The following is a 16281-nucleotide window of genomic DNA, read 5'->3' on the forward strand; positions in this document are numbered from 1 at the left end:
AGCACAAGCTCTGAAGGTAGATGGGGGGGCAATCAATTCACATATGGTGTCGAGGGCACAGCTGGGGGCTGAGGGTGGTCTATAGCAAGCGGCCACGGTGAGAGACTTGTTTCTGAAAAGGTGAATTTTTTGTAGAAGCTCTAATTGTTTGGGTACAGACTTGGATAGTAATATAGAACTCCGCAGACTATCTTTGCAGTAGATTGCAACACCGCCCCCTTTGGCAGTTCTATCTTGGAGGAAAATGTTATAGTTAGGGATGGAGATTTCAGGGTTTTTGGTGGTTTTCCTAAGCCAGGATTCAGACACGGCTAAGACACCCGGGTTGGCAGAGTGCTAAAGGAGTGAGTAAAACAAACTTAGGGAGGAGGTTACTAATGTTAACATGCATGAAACCAAGGCTTTTACTGTTACACAAGTCAACAAATGAGAGCACCTGGGGAGTGGGAGTGGAGCTAGGCACTGCAGGACCCGGATTAACCTCTACATCACCAGAGGAACAGAGGAGAAGTAGGATAAGGGTATGGCTAAGGGCTATACGAACTGGCCGTCTAGCAAGTTCGGAACAGAGTAAAAGGAGCAGGTTATTGGGCACGATAGCATATATTCAAGGCAGAGTGTGTAGACAAAGGTAAAGTAGGATGTGAGTACATTGGAGGTAAACCTAGGTAAACCTAGGCATTGAGTAATACCCCCTACAAATCAGCCGGGCTAGACAATCTGGACCCTTTCTTTCTAAAATTATCTGCCGAAATTGTTGCCACCCCTATTACTAGCCTGTTCAACCTCTCTTTCGTGTCGTCTGAGATTCCCAAAGATTGGAAAGCAGCTGCGGTCATCCCCCTCTTCAAAGGGGGGGACACTCTTGACCCAAACTGCTACAGACCTATATCTATCCTACCGTGCCTTTCTAAGGTCTTCGAAAGCCAAGTCAACAAACAGATTACCGACCATTTCGAATCTCACCATACCTTCTCTGCTATGCAATCCGGTTTCAGAGCTGGTCATGGGTGCACCTCAGCCACGCTCAAGGTCCTAAACGATATCTTAACCGCCATCGATAAGAAACATTACTGTGCAGCCGTATTCATTGATCTGGCCAAGGCTTTCGACTCTGTCAATCACCATATCCTCATCGGCAGACTCGACAGCCTTGGTTTCTCAAATGATTGCCTTGCCTGGTTCACCAACTACTTCTCTGATAGAGTTCAGTGTGTCAAATCGGAGGGTCTGCTGTCCGGACCTCTGGCAGTCTCTATGGGGGTGCCACAGGGTTCAATTCTTGGACCGACTCTCTTCTCTGTATACATCAATGAGGTCGCTCTTGCTGCTGGTGAGTCCCTGATCCACCTCTACGCAGACGACACCATTCTGTATACTTCCGGCCCTTCTTTGGACACTGTGTTAACAACCCTCCAGGCAAGCTTCAATGCCATACAACTCTCCTTCCGTGGCCTCCAATTGCTCTTAAATACAAGTAAAACTAAATGCATGCTCTTCAACCGATCGCTACCTGCACCTACCCGCCTGTCCAACATCACTACTCTGGACGGCTCTGACTTAGAATACGTGGACAACTACAAATACTTAGGTGTCTGGTTAGACTGTAAACTCTCCTTCCAGACCCATATCAAACATCTCCAATCCAAAGTTAAATCTAGAATTGGCTTCCTATTTCGCAACAAAGCATCCTTCACTCATGCTGCCAAACATACCCTTGTAAAACTGACCATCCTACCAATCCTCGACTTTGGCGATGTCATTTACAAAATAGCCTCCAATACCCTACTCAACAAATTGGATGCAGTCTATCACAGTGCAATCCGTTTTATCACCAAAGCCCCATATACTACCCACCATTGCGACCTGTACGCTCTCGTTGGCTGGCCCTCGCTTCATACTCGTCGCCAAACCCACTGGCTCCATGTCATCTACAAGACCCTGCTAGGTAAAGTCCCCCTTATCTCAGCTCGCTGGTCACCATAGCATCTCCCACCTGTAGCACACGCTCCAGCAGGTATATCTCTCTAGTCACCCCCAAAACCAATTCTTTCTTTGGCCGCCTCTCCTTCCAGTTCTCTGCTGCCAATGACTGGAACGAACTACAAAAATCTCTGAAACTGGAAACACTTATCTCCCTCACTAGCTTTAAGCACCAACTGTCAGAGCAGCTCACAGATTACTGCACCTGTACATAGCCCACCTATAATTTAGCCCAAACAACTACCTCTTTCCCAACTGTATTTAATTTTTATTTATTTATTTATTTTGCTCCTTTGCACCCCATTATTTTTTATTTCTACTTTGCACATTCTTCCATTGCAAAACTACCATTCCAGTATTTTACTTGCTATATTGTATTTACTTTGCCATCATGGCCTTTTTTGCCTTTACCTCCCTTCTCACCTCATTTGCTCACATTGTATATAGACTTGTTTATACTGCATTATTGACTGTATGTTTGTTTTTACTCCATGTGTAACTCTGTGTCGTTTTATCTGTCGAACTGCTTTGCTTTATCTTGGCCAGGTCGCAATTGTAAATGAGAACTTGTTCTCAACTTGCCTACCTGGTTAAATAAAGGTAAAATAAAAATTAAAATAAAAAAAATGATGAGAGATCAAGTCTCTAGAGATGTTTAAACTAGGTGATGTCATCGCATGTGTAGGAGGTGGAACAACACGGTTGGTTAAGACATATTGAGCAGGGATTGATGAGGAATTGAAAAATTGTATGGTTAAGAGGGATGAGGCAAATAAGTCTGGCAGCCCAACTGATTGGCAAACTAACAAATTAAAAAATCACGTGACTAAGCTAAACAAAAATAATCTATACAATGATAAATTATATAAAGAATGATAGTAAAAAGCTTTGGAGCACCTTACATTACATTTTGGGGGAAAAAGCCAACTCGGCTCCATCATTCATTGAATCAAATGGCTAATTTATCACAAGAACCACTGATATTGTCAACTACTTTAATTACCTTTTCATTGGCAAGATAAGAAATAATTAGGGATGACATGCCAGCAAAAAGCCCTCACACTACACGTCCAAGTATATCTGACCAAATTATGAAAGACAAGAATTGTACTTTGAATTAAAGTCAGTGTGGAAGAGGTGAAGAAATTGTCTATCAACATTGACAAGCCACTGGGGTCTGACAATCTGGATGGAAAATTACTGAGGATAATAGTGGACGATATTGTCACTCCTATTTGCCACATCTTCAATTTAAGCCTGATAGAAAGTGTCTGCCATCAGGCCCTGGGGAAGCTAAAGTCATTCTGGTACCCTTGAATAGTAAAACCCCCATTTACTGGCTCAAGTAACTGACCAATCAGCCTGTTACCAACCCTTAGTAAACTTCTGGAAAAATGTGTTTGACCAGATACAATGCTATTTCACAGTAAACAAATTGACAACAGATTTTCAGCACTCATATAAAGGGCACTGAACAAGCACAGCACTTACACAAATTACTGATGATTGGCTGAGAGAAATTTATGATAAAATGATTGTGGGGGCTGTCTTGTTAGACTTCAGTGCAGCTTTTGACATTATTGATCATAGTCTGCTGCTGGACAAATCTGGTGTGTTATGGCTTTATACCCCCTGCTATAATGTGGATAAAGAGTTACTTGTCTAACAGAACACAGGGGGGGTTCTTTAATGGAAGCCTCTCAAACATAATCCAGGTAGAAGCAGGAATTCCCCAGGGTAGGAACCTTGCTTTTTACTAACAACATGCCACTGGCTTTGAGTAAGGTCAGTGTGCCTATGTATGCGGATGACTCAACACTATACACGTCAGCTACTACAGCGACTGAAATGACTGCAACACTTAACAAAGAGCTGCAGTTAGTTTCAGAATGGGTAGCAAGGAATAAGTTAGTCCTAAATATTTCCAAAACTGAAATCATTGTATTTGGGACAAATCATTCGCTAAACCTCAACTACATTTTGTAATGAATAATGTGGAAATTGAGGAAGTTGAGGTGACTAACTGCTTGGAGTTACCCTGGATTGTAAACTGTCATGGTCAAAACATATTGATACAACAGTAGCTAAGATGGGGAGAAGTATATCTATAATAAAGTGATGCTCTGCATTCTTAACAACACTATCAACAAGGCAGGACCTAAAGGCCCTAGTTGTGTAACACCTGGACTACTGTTCAGTCATGTGGTCAGGTGCCACAAAGAAGGACTTGGATTCCAGTTGATTCAGAACAGGGCAGAACGGCTGGCCCTTAAAAGTACACGGAGAGCCTACATTAATGACATGCATGTCAATCTCCCATGGCTCAAAGTGGAAGAGAGATTGCATCATCATTACTTGTTTTCGTAAGAGGTGTTGACAAGCTGAAGGTACCGAGCTGTCTGTTTAAACTAATAGCACACAGCTCAGAGACCCATGCATACCCCACAAGACATTTCACCAGAGGTCTCTTCACAGTCCCCAAGTCCAGAACAGACTATGGGAGGTGCACAGTACTACATAGAGCCATGACTACATGGAACACTCCACATCAGGTAACCGCAGTAGAATCAGATTTAAAAAGCATGTAGAAATACAGCTAATAGAACAGCAGGGACTGTGAAGTAACACAGAGGCACAGACACATGCACACACACACAATAACATACACACTATGCACACACGTATACATAGATTTTGTGTTGTAGATATGTGGTAGTGGAGTATGGGCGTGAGGGCACATACTTAGTGTGTTGTGAATAACTGCCTTAATTCTGCCGGAACCCAGGAAGAGTAGCTGAATGGGGATCCATAATAAATACATATATATATATATATATATATATATATATATATATACACTGCTCAAAAAAATAAAGAGAACACTTAAACAACACAATGTAACTCCAAGTCAATCACACTTCTGTGAAATCAAACTGTCCAGTTAGGAAGCAACACTGATTGACAATACATTTCAATTTCACATGCTGTTGTGCAAATGGAATAGACAACAGTTGGAAATTATAGGCAATTAGCAAGACACCCCCAATAAAGGAGTGGTTCTGCAGGTGATAACCACAGACCACTTCTCTGTTCCTATGCTTCCTGGCTGATGTTTTGGTCACTTTTGAATGCTGGCGGTGCTTTCACTCTAGTGGTAGCATGAGACGGAGTCTACAACCCACACAAGTGGCTCAGGTAGTGCAGCTCATCCATGATGGCACATCAATGTGAGCAGTGGCAAGAAGGTTTGCTGTGTCTGTCAGCGTAGTGTCCAGACCATGGAGGCGCTACCAGGAGACAGGCCAGTACATCAGGAGATGTGGAGGAGGCCGTAGGAGGGCAACAACCCAGCAGCAGGACCGCTACCTCCGCCTTTGTGCAAGGAGGAGCAGGAGGAGCCCTGCAAAATGACCTCCAGCAGGCCAAAAATGTGCATGTGTCTGCTCAAACCGTCAGAAACAGATTCCATGAGGGTGGTATGAGGGCCCGACGTCCACAGGTGGGGGTTGTGCTTACAGCCCAACACCGTGCAGGACGTTTGGCATTTGCCAGAGAACACCAAGATTGGCAAATTCACCACTGGCGCCCTGTGCTCTTCACAGATGAAAGCAGGTTCACACTGAGCACATGTGACAGACGTGACAGAGTCTGGAGACGCCATGGAGAACGTTCTGCTGCCTGCAACATCCTCCAGCATGACCGGTTTGGCTGTGCGTCAGTCATGGTGTGGGGCGGCATTTCTTTGGGGAGCCGCACAGCCCTCCATGTGCTTGCCAGAGGTAGCCTGACTGTCATTAGGTACCGAGATGAGATCCTCAGACCCCTTGTGAGACCATATTCTGATGCGGTTGGCCCTGGGTTCCTCCTAATGCAAGACAATGCTAGACCTCTTCTGGCTGTTACTGTGTCAGCAGTTCCTGCAAGAGGAAGGCATTGATGCTATGGACTGGCCCGCCCGTTCCCCAGACCTGAATCCAATTGAGCACATCTGGGACATCATGTCTCGCTCCATCCACCAACGCCACGTTGCACCCCAGACTGTCTCCTCATCAGGAGCATGCCAGGCATTGTAGGGAGGTCATACAGGCACGTGGAGTCCACACACACTACTGAGCCTCATTTTGACTTGTTTTAAGGACATTACATCAAAGTTGGATCAGCCTGTAGTGTGGTTTTCCACTTTCATTTTGAGTGTGACTCCAAATCCAGACCTCCATGGGTTGATACATTTGATTTCCATTGATCATTTTTGTGTGATTTTGTTGTCAGCACATTCAACTATGTAAAGAAAAAAGTATTTAATAAGAATATTTCATTCATTCAGATCTAGGATGTGTTATTTTTTGTGTTCCCTTTATTTTTTTGAGCAGTGTATATAATATATATATGGGGTAAGGGGACTAGGTAACAGGATATAAGATAAACAGAGTAGCAGCAGCTTGCGTCTGGGTGGGTGTTTAGAGTCAGTATAAATGTCTGTGCTTATTATCTGTGAGTGAGTGTTCGTGTGTGTGTTGGAGTGACAGTGTGTGAGTGTGTAGGGCCCTGTTAGTGTGCATAGAGACCGTCTGTGTAGCTATTTATCAGTCTTATTGCTTGGGGATAGAAGTTGTTCAAGAGCCTGTTGGTGTCAGACTTGATGCACTGGTACCGCCTGCCATGCGGAAGCAGAGAGAATAGTCTATGGCTTAGGTGGTTGGAATCTTTAACAATTTTCAATTTGTTCGGCCCCGGGGATGCACTGTGCTGTTTGCACCACTCACTGTAGCGCCATGTAATCGAGGGCAGTGCTATTCCCATACCACGTGGTGATGCAGCCAGTCAAGATGCTCTCAATGGTACGCTGTTGCGTGTTCTTCATGACTCTGTGCGTGTTTTGGACCATTTAAAATCTTTTGAGATTTGAACGCCGAGGAACTAGAAGCTCTCGACCTGCTCCACTGCAGCTCCATCGATGTGGATGGGGGCCTGCTCGCCAGCCCACGATCAGCTCCTTGGTCTTCCTGATTTTGAGGGAGAGGTTGTTGTTCTGGCACCACACTGACAGGTCACTGACGACCTCCCTGTAGGCTGATTTATTGTCGCTGGTGTTCAGGCCTACTACCGTCATGTCGTCAGCAAACTTGATGATGGTGTTAGAATCGAGCGTGGCCACGCAGTCGTGGGTGAACAGGCAGTAAAGGAGGGGACTAAGCACACACCCCTGTGGGGCCCCTGTGTTGAGGGTCAACGTGGCGGAGGTGATGTTGCCTACCGTCACCACATATGGTCGGCCCATCAGGAAGTCGATGATCCAGTTGCAGAGGGAGGTTGTTCAGACCCAAAGTCCTAAGCTTGGTGACGAGCTTGGAGGTGACTGGGGTTTTATAACGCTGAGCTGTAGTCAATGAACAGCATTCTCATATAGGTTTTCCTCTTGTTTAGGTGGGTGAGGGCAATGTGGAGAGCAATTGAGATTGCATCGCCTATGGATCTGTTGGGGCAGTATGCACATTGAGTGTATCTAGGGTGTCTGGGATGGTGGAGTTAATGTGTGCCATAACCAACTTCTCAAAGCACTTCATGACCACAGAAGTGAGTGCCACAGGGCGGTGGTCATTGTGGCAGGAAGTCTTAGAGTTCTTGAGGACAGGAATGATGGTGGTCATCTTAAAACATGTGGTGATTACAGACTGGGACAAGGAGAGGTTGAAAATGACCGTGAATATGCCTGCCAGCTGTTCTGCGCATGCTCTGAGAACGTGCCCTGGAATAACCTATGGACCCGCGGGTGTTGAGCTGATTAAAGACCTTTCTCACATCGACATTGGAGAGCGAGATCACCCAATCCTCTGGGTTGGTGATGGCCCTCACACCCAGCACAATGTTGTTGTTGTCAAAGCGTGCATAAAATGCATTGAGTTCGTCTGGTAGAGTGTCATTGTTGGGCAGATCACGGTTGGGTCTTCCTTTGTATTCCGTAATAGACTGTATCCCCTACCACATTCGGCGTGTGTAGTATGATTCCACCTTATTCCTATATTGCCTTTTTCTTGTTTGATAACTCTGCGGAGGTCATAGCGGGACTGAAATGATGTACAGTGTATATTGACCCACACAATCTTTTCCAGATGGGGGCCTGTTTTTCCAAGGTGTTTAATGGCTGTCCATTGAAGATTCACTGTGCTGTCACATGGGTCCTGCCAAAGACTAAAGGTACACACAGGTTATAAAGACAAACAATTGGTAAATTAAGCTTCTGTCAAACCAGTCAGATCTCAGGGATAATGTCTGACTTTCCTCCCTCAGATCAACACCTCATCCTGGGGACGGAGGAGGGCATTTACACCCTGAACCTCAACGAGCTCCATGAGGACACCATGGAGAAGGTAGCTACCATCAATTGGTTTAACACAAAAAGCAGTGTTGCTCTACCTGTCATTTGTTTGTTGTAATGTATTATTATGTATATATTTTTTCAGTTATTACCCCAGAGGTGCAGCTGGCTGTATGTAATGAACAACGTGCTAATGTCTATCTCAGGTAGGGCCCTCCGTGTCTCCACCACACCCTAATACTTATGTTCTATCTAGATGTGTGTGTTGACTGTCTTTGTGCTCCGTAGGGAAATCATCCCAGCTGTGCTCCCAGAGGCTGACTACCCTGTTTGACCGTAGACATCTGCAGAAGAGGCAGGGCCACCTGTACATCAACGCCCACCGCCTCACTGAGAGGATCAACTCAAGGTAGGGACACCCCACCACTGGTCAGAAGGAGGCTGTAGTGAAAATACCAATGGTTTATATATATACACTAGATAACTAGTGCTGTGTTGAAGCCACTGACTCCATCTTGGCATTCTCCCAATGGTCACAAAAATATTTTGGACACTATAGAAATACATTTACTAATGTCTACATTTGTGTTTGCCACATTTATTCCATTACAGACACTTTAATGCATACTTTGACATTATATTATGTGAGCTAAACATACAAATAGAAAATGAAAAATATATACAAACATTTTCCTTCGTGTAGTTTTTAAAAATGTATTAATGTAACTGCCCCCACTACAACAATAACATACTAAATGCATGGAATTTGGACCTTGAAACATTTAATTGGAATACAGTAGAATTTCATTCATTCCTATAGAGGACTGCTCCTACTGGGAAGTGCCAATATAGCCAACAGGGGGCTTCAAATCCTCTCAATGGCCAATACATAGCATCAGCAATCCAAGGTTTCTATATATCATTGGAAAATACCAGAGCACTGATACTAACATGAGAGGAAGGGAAATCATCCTGGAAATTGTACCAAAAAAAATGTCATGTTAATGTGTTCTCTGTTTTAGAAAGTTTTCTGTGTCTGGGAAGATATCAGACACCAAAGGCTGTCGACGCTGCAGTGTTGGTAAGAAACATGTTATTTTAGTTTAAAATGGAGGTGTACTGCACAGTATCTATGACTAAGATGACATCTCTCTCTCCCTTTCTTTCTGTCTCCCTTCTGCCTTATCAATGCTTCTCAGTGCATAACCCGTACACTGACAGCACATTTTTGTGTGCTGTTGTACCAACTGGCCTTGTCCTACTTTTATGGTATGAGCCTCTTCAGAAGTTCATGCAACTCAAGGTGTGTGATCCCAATGCACATATATACAATTCTAGCATAGCTTTTTTTAAATATATATATATATACAGTACCAGTCAAAAGTTGACACACCTACACATTCCACGGTTTTTCTTTTTTTTACTATTTTCTATAACACATATGGAATCATGTAGTAACCAAAAAAGTGTTAAACAAATCAAAACATTTTTTATATTTGAAATTCTTCGAAGTAGACACCCTTTGCCTTGATGACAGCTTTTGCACACTGTTGGCATTCTCTCAACCAGCTTCATGAGGTAGTCACCTGGAATTTCAATTAACAGGTGTGCCTTTTTAAAAGTTAATTTGTGGAATTTCTTTCCTTAATGCAAATCAGTTTTGTTATGGCAAGGTAGGAGTGGCATACAGAAGATAGCCCTATTTGGTCAAATACCAAGTCCATATTATGGCCAGAACAGCTCAAATAAGCAAAGAGAAACGACAGTCCATCATTACTTTAAGACATGAAGCTCAGTCAATCAGGAACATTTCAAGAACTTTAAAAGTTTCTTCAAGTGCATTCGCAAAAACCATCAAGCACTATGATGAAACTGGCTCTCATGAGGACCACCACAGGAAAGGAAGACCCAGAGTTACATCTGCTGCAGAGGATAAGTTCATTAGAGTTACCAGCCTTAGAAATTGCAGCCCAAATAAATGCTTCACAGGGTTCAAGTAACAGAAACACATCTCAACGGCAACTGTTCAGAGGAGAATATGTGAATCAGGCCTTCATCAAATCGAATCAAATTTATTTATTTAGCCCTTCGTACATCAGCTAATATCTCAAAGTGCTGTACAGAAACCCAGCCTAAAACCCCAAACAGCAAGCAATGCAGGTGTAGAAGCACGGTTGAATTGCTGCAAAGAAACCACTACTACAGGAAACCAATAAAAAGAAGAGACTTGCTTGGGCTAAGAAACACAAGCAATGTATATTAGACCAGTGGGAAACTGTCCTTTGGCTACCACAGCATTCTGCAGCAAAACGCCATCCCATCTGGTTTGCGCTTAGTGGGAGTTTCATTTGTTTTTCAACAATAACCCAACACACCTCCAGGTTTTGTAACAGCTATTTGACCAAGAAGGAGAGTGATGGAGTGCTGCATCAGATGACATGGCCTCCACAATAACCCAACCTCAACCCAATTGTGATGGTTTGGGATGAGTTGGACCGCAGAGTGAAGGAAAAGCAGCCAACAAGTGCTCAGCATATGTGGGAACTCCTTGAAGCCTGTTGGAAAAGCAATCCAGGTGAAGCTGGTTGAGGGAACGCCAAGAGTGTTGTCGTGTCTTTACTATCATTAAATGTAAAGACTGTTATTTTATCAAATTAATTCTCTGTGTAATAATAATAATTATTGTTATTATGTGATGAAACTAATCATGTAAACTTGAATTAACTAGGAAGTCGGGGCACCACTGGAAAATGTTTGTAGTCTCTATTTCCCGAATCGACTCTTCATATATTTTAATATCTAATCGAGTACAGTCTTCTATTAATGATTGTTAGTCTTTACCTTCCATTAGTCTCATTCCAAACGTCGTAAAATTCTTGGTTTTCTGCACGAACCCAAGCTTAAATTATGAATCAGCGATGTACAAATCTGCTTAATTATTTATTTACTAACTAACTAATCAAATCACAGAAATACATGAAAACACACACAATTAGTTCATACATTGGGTTGCTACATGATACAATGAAAAGGTCCCTAGTGGGCTAAGCTGATAGGACAGCTTGGTAGACAAAAAGAAAGGGGTTGGACTGAGAGAGCAGAAAAGACAAATGGATTCACTACACACAGACTATAATTATATTCATTGAAATGCTAATCCTTTGTACATGAACGGCCGCTCATTCGAGAATAATTGCAATATACAGTTGAAGTCGGAAGTTTACATACACTTAGGTTGGCGTCATTAAAACTGTTTTTCAACCACTCCACAAATTTCTTGTTAACAAACTATAGTTTTGACAGGTCTGTTAGGACATCTACTTTGTGCATGACACAATTCATTTTTCCAACAATTATTTACAGTCAGATTATTCCACTTATAATTCATGGTATCACAATTCCAGTGGGTCAGAGGTTTACATACACTAAGTTGACTGTGCCTTTAAACAGCTTGGAAAAAAATTATGTCATGGCTATAGAAGCTTCTGTTAGACTAATTGACATCATTTGAGTCAATTGGAGGTGTACCTGTGGATGTATTTCAAGGCCTACCTTCAAACTCAGTGCCTCCTTGCTTGACATCATGGGAACATTTTTTTTAAATCAGCCAAGACCTCAGAAAACAAATTGTAGACCTCCACAAATCTGGTTCATCCTTGAGAGCAATTTCCAAATGCCTGAAGGTACCACATTCATCTGTACAAACAATAGTACGCAAGTATAAACACCATGGGACCATGCAGGCATCATACCGCTCAGGATGGAGACGCGTTCTGTCTCCTAGAGATGAACGTACTTTGGTGCGAAAAGTGCAAATCAATCCCAGAACAACAGCAAAGGACCTTGTGAAGATGCTGGAGGAAACAGGTACACAAGTATCTACATCCACAGTAAAACGAGTCCTATATCGACATAACCTGAAAGCCCGCTTTAGCAAGGAAGAAGCCACTGCTCCAAAACTGCCATAAAAAAGCCAGACTACGGTTTGCAACTGCACATGGGGACAAAGATCGTACTTTTTGGAGAAATGTCTTCTGGTCTGATAAAACAAAAATAGAACTCATTGGCCATAACAACCCTCGTTATGTTTGGAGGAAAAAGGGGAAGGCTTGCAAGCCGATGAACACCATCTCAACCATGAAGCACGGGGGTGTTAGCATCATGTTGTGGGGGTGCGTTGCTGCAGGAGGGACTGGTGCACTTCACAAAATAGATGGCATCAAGAGGGAGGAAAATGTGTGGATATATTGACGCAACATCTCAAGACATCAGTCAGGAAGTTAAAGCTTGGTTGCAAATGGGTCTCCCAAATGGACAATGACCCCAAGCAAACTTCCAAATTTGTCAAAATGGCTTAAGGACAACAAAGTCAAGGTATGGGAGTGGCTATCACAAAGCCCCGATCTCAATCCTGTAAACTTCCAACTTCAAATGTATATATATTTGCGCCCGTATGTCGTTGTTGTCTTCTCTGTTGGAATCCTCGGTCATCCTGTAGAGTCTCTGGTTAACTTTCATTGAACTCAGTCTTTTGTGTTTGTAGGTGGTTAGGATGGATACTTCAGAGTACCATTCGGAAATGTTCTCATAGAGTAGATACTTCAGCGGTTGTCGGTAATCTTGTTCTAGGTTTCCGTAATTTCTAGCTGCAGACTAGTAAATATTTATCTAAGATTTGCTCTTAGTCTGTGGGGATTGATAGTCTCATAGTTTAACCATTTCCGGCCGTGTAGCCAATACTCCACGTGATATAGTCTTGTCCTTTGGTAGAGTTGTAGTTTAAACCACTTCACACACCAGCGTCACCCGGGATGTTTTGGTCTTAACCATTCAAGACGTCCAGCTTACCGTGGGTCTCTTTGACATGAAATGTACATTTTGCCACAGGTGGTTTTATACATTTCAGTAGAAAAGGGCGGTTCCATGATGCCAGATGTAATGGCTGGCCTAACGGGGGCGTGGCCATTGACAAGTTCAACTTTACATGGAAGAAAATTCGCTCATTTTCAAGGTTAATATCACATTACATAGTTTCATGTTTAATCACATACGTTTCACAATATTTAGATCTAAACCTGACAGCTGGGACATGTATACTTTAGGAGATACCGTTATGTGTGTTTCCTGTCCTTCATGAGATCACCAAATGAAACACACTCATCATAACTGTCCCTTAACCGTCCACAGACCATTCTCAAAAGTAGAAATATTGTTTTAATTCTCCCATTTTGGAGATTTAGGAGTTTGGCCAAGTGAAGTCGTTGTTCTCTCCATGCTCTCTCCCTCTCTACTGCATGGCAGTTTCTACCCCATATTTATGACCTGAGGTACTAATCCTGGTTTAGGAGGGAGGGAGGGGGAGCCACGATCTACACCCAAAAAGGGCCACGTCATAACCGTGTGTAAACCTTTCATCCAAGCAAAGGGTGGCTAACACTTTTTTTTTGGTTACTACATGATTCCATTTGTTTTTTCAAAGTTTTGATGTCTTCATTATTATTCTATAATGTAGAAAAAAGAAAGAAAAACCCTTGAATGAGTAGGGGTGTCCAAACTCTTGACTGTTACTGTATATAGAAAAGCATTGCAAAGAATTCCGACGATGTCCTCCCGCTCTCTCCTTCCCCTCTCAGTACATAGCTGTGAGTCTCCCAGAAACCCTCCCTATCTTTGAGCTGCTTGTCCTGGAGACTGATGAGCTGCCACAGGTGTGTGTAGGTGTGAGTAGGCTACAGACCCCTGTCAAGACCTGTGAGCGGGTCCACTTTGACATCATCCACCTGAATGACACACCAAGAGCCCAGTCAGGTACTGTAGATGGAATCGATGTCATTATTATTATTATGATAATCACCCTCCATCATTAATTTGATATTTTCATGTAGTTTTAATCTAGACAAACACCAGCAGAGTGTACAAGCTGTGATGCTATTGTTTGTGATGTTTTCACAGATAGTCGATCTATGAAGGTGATGCAGGTAACCCAGCTGGACAGAGACACAGTCCTGATCGGTCTGGAGAGTGAGTTCATTCTTCTTCTTTTTTTCAATCGTCTTCTTTCAGTATCATTTGGTCAGGAACATTGGATGTGTTAGTGTTCTATTCAGAGCGATAAAGACTCTTGAATGAAAGAAAAAAAGCAATGATTGATTTGTGACCGTTTTTCCATTGTACCTTTGCAGATACTGTGAACATTGTGAACCTGGATGGCAGCCCAAGCAAAGGGATGACCTCAAAGTTGACCTTTGACTTTTCCATTGAGACTCTTGGTAAGGGAATAGATGCGTTCGGATTTCTAATAATTTAGCTTGGTCTCTGGATTGGAGCAGAGGAGGCTGCTGGGCGGGGGGGGGGGGGGGGCTCATAATGTCTGGAATGGAGTCAATGGAAAGGTATCAAACGTGGTTGAGACCATTCCATTGACTCCTTTCCAGCCATTACTATGAGCCGTCCTCCCCTCAGCAGCCTCAACTGGATAGGAGGTGAATAAATTGTTCTTTGCAGTATGTTTGCAGGACAGTGTTCTGGCTTTCTGGAAGCATGGGCTTAAAGGTAGAAGCCTACATAGTGATGAGGTAAGGCAGAACAAGTTTTTCATGCCAGGCCAGCTTTTCAGTGTTGTCAGACTCTCCTATTGACAATAAAATGCTGTTGTGACATCTGTGATGTTTTTCATAGGTTACACAAGAGATCACGGATGAAAGTCGAATATTCAGAGTCTTGGGAACCTCAAGGCATGTCTCTTAATTATAGGAGTTTGATAGCAATTTGATAACAAAACATTTCTGTCAAATCATTGAAGCAAAATAAAAAATGTGTTGCACATTAACATATGCTTTCATTCCTCAGGGACATTATCTTGCAGAGTACTCCCACGGACAATCCATCAGCCTTAAGCAACTTGTACATCCTGACAGGTCATGAGAGTAGCTACTGAAGAAATCAGAGAATGGAGGACCTTCTGTCTCGAGGAAGTACACAGCAGTCTCCTGCTACTCCTAAAAGGACAAGCGCCAAGTCAATTAGGATGGAACAAGGAGCAAAGCTGCTTACAATGGCGAGTTGTTTGCAGAAGAGACACTGCAGGAACTGTCTGAGCTGTGATTGGAGTGGGTCTCCTCAGGCTCTCTTCACATCCATGTGCCAAATGAACCTGTGAATATCAGTGGTTCTTAACATTACCATTGGTCTAGGCTACATAAAGATCTTGGCAAGGATTTAAAACCACACTTGTGTGCATTCATCTGACTGGTTGTGACTGGGAGAGTCCCCTCCCCCCCAACTGTATCTCAAGACTGTCTAAGTCTGCAGTAACCCAGTACCAGTCTGGACAATACTTCCCATAGGGCTGTGGTGTCAGTACTGAAGGGAAGAAAAGTAGAGGTCACAGTGTCCATGGTGTGAGGTGGAAAGCAATGGTATCATGTAGTAGCAGCTCTGTGTGTAGGCTACCTGAAGAAGTTATATGCAGTGAAAAACACTTATTCACCATGGGTTGATGCATAGTAGGCTGCTGAGTGAAGAATGTCTCATAATAGTAGCCGGAACAGAGCAAATGAAGGGCATTAAACACCTGGAAACCATGTGTTTGATGTATTTGATACCATTCTACTGATTCAGCTCCAGTCATTACCACAAGCCCGTTTTCCCAGATTAAGGTTCCACCAACCTGTGGCTGATAGAGAATAAATATGGAAAACATAAGTGACAGCAATTGTTTTTTCAGTGTTCTAATTAGCGGGATCAAATGTCAACAATATGTGATTTATAGAGGCCTATTAGATTTGTTGTGCTGTGAAGCTGGCTGCTAGACTCAAAATAAAAACTGACCAGATGGATATTCCCTGTCAAGCAGAAGCAAATCATTCATATCCATATGTTTCTTCTTTTATGTCCATATGTTTAAATATAGTCAATTGTTTTGTCCAGTAGAAAGAGAAGTTGAGTTATTTTGACAACCCCAAAAAAGGTGACAGAAACAG

The 16281-nt window shown here is 43.0% G+C and overlaps 1 protein-coding gene across 2 annotated transcripts in view; it reads left to right on the plus strand.

Annotated features, from left to right (window-relative positions):
- LOC109874164 (mitogen-activated protein kinase kinase kinase kinase 2) overlaps positions 1–16164 on the plus strand; it is a 30331-nt gene extending 14167 nt beyond the window's left edge. Inside the window, exons 21-32 of one of the 2 annotated variants that reach the window (XM_020465972.2) lie at positions 8094–8178; positions 8272–8351; positions 8445–8505; positions 8588–8708; positions 9322–9380; positions 9499–9602; positions 13933–14107; positions 14252–14320; positions 14482–14568; positions 14804–14874; positions 14978–15033; positions 15149–16164. In XM_020465972.2, coding sequence (XP_020321561.1) covers positions 8094–8178; positions 8272–8351; positions 8445–8505; positions 8588–8708; positions 9322–9380; positions 9499–9602; positions 13933–14107; positions 14252–14320; positions 14482–14568; positions 14804–14874; positions 14978–15033; positions 15149–15236 — 1056 coding nt within the window. In that variant the 3' untranslated portion in view covers positions 15237–16164. Of the gene's footprint in view, positions 1–8093; positions 8179–8271; positions 8352–8444; positions 8506–8587; positions 8709–9321; positions 9381–9498; positions 9603–13932; positions 14108–14251; positions 14321–14481; positions 14875–14977; positions 15034–15148 lie in introns of both variants that reach the window. The other variant, XR_004206103.1, reaches the window with a different exon arrangement.
- The last annotated feature ends 117 nt before the right edge of the window (positions 16165–16281 follow it).

This window comes from Oncorhynchus kisutch, linkage group LG29 (assembly GCF_002021735.2).
Source record: "Oncorhynchus kisutch isolate 150728-3 linkage group LG29, Okis_V2, whole genome shotgun sequence".
In the NCBI taxonomy this organism is placed as follows: domain Eukaryota; kingdom Metazoa; phylum Chordata; class Actinopteri; order Salmoniformes; family Salmonidae; genus Oncorhynchus; species Oncorhynchus kisutch.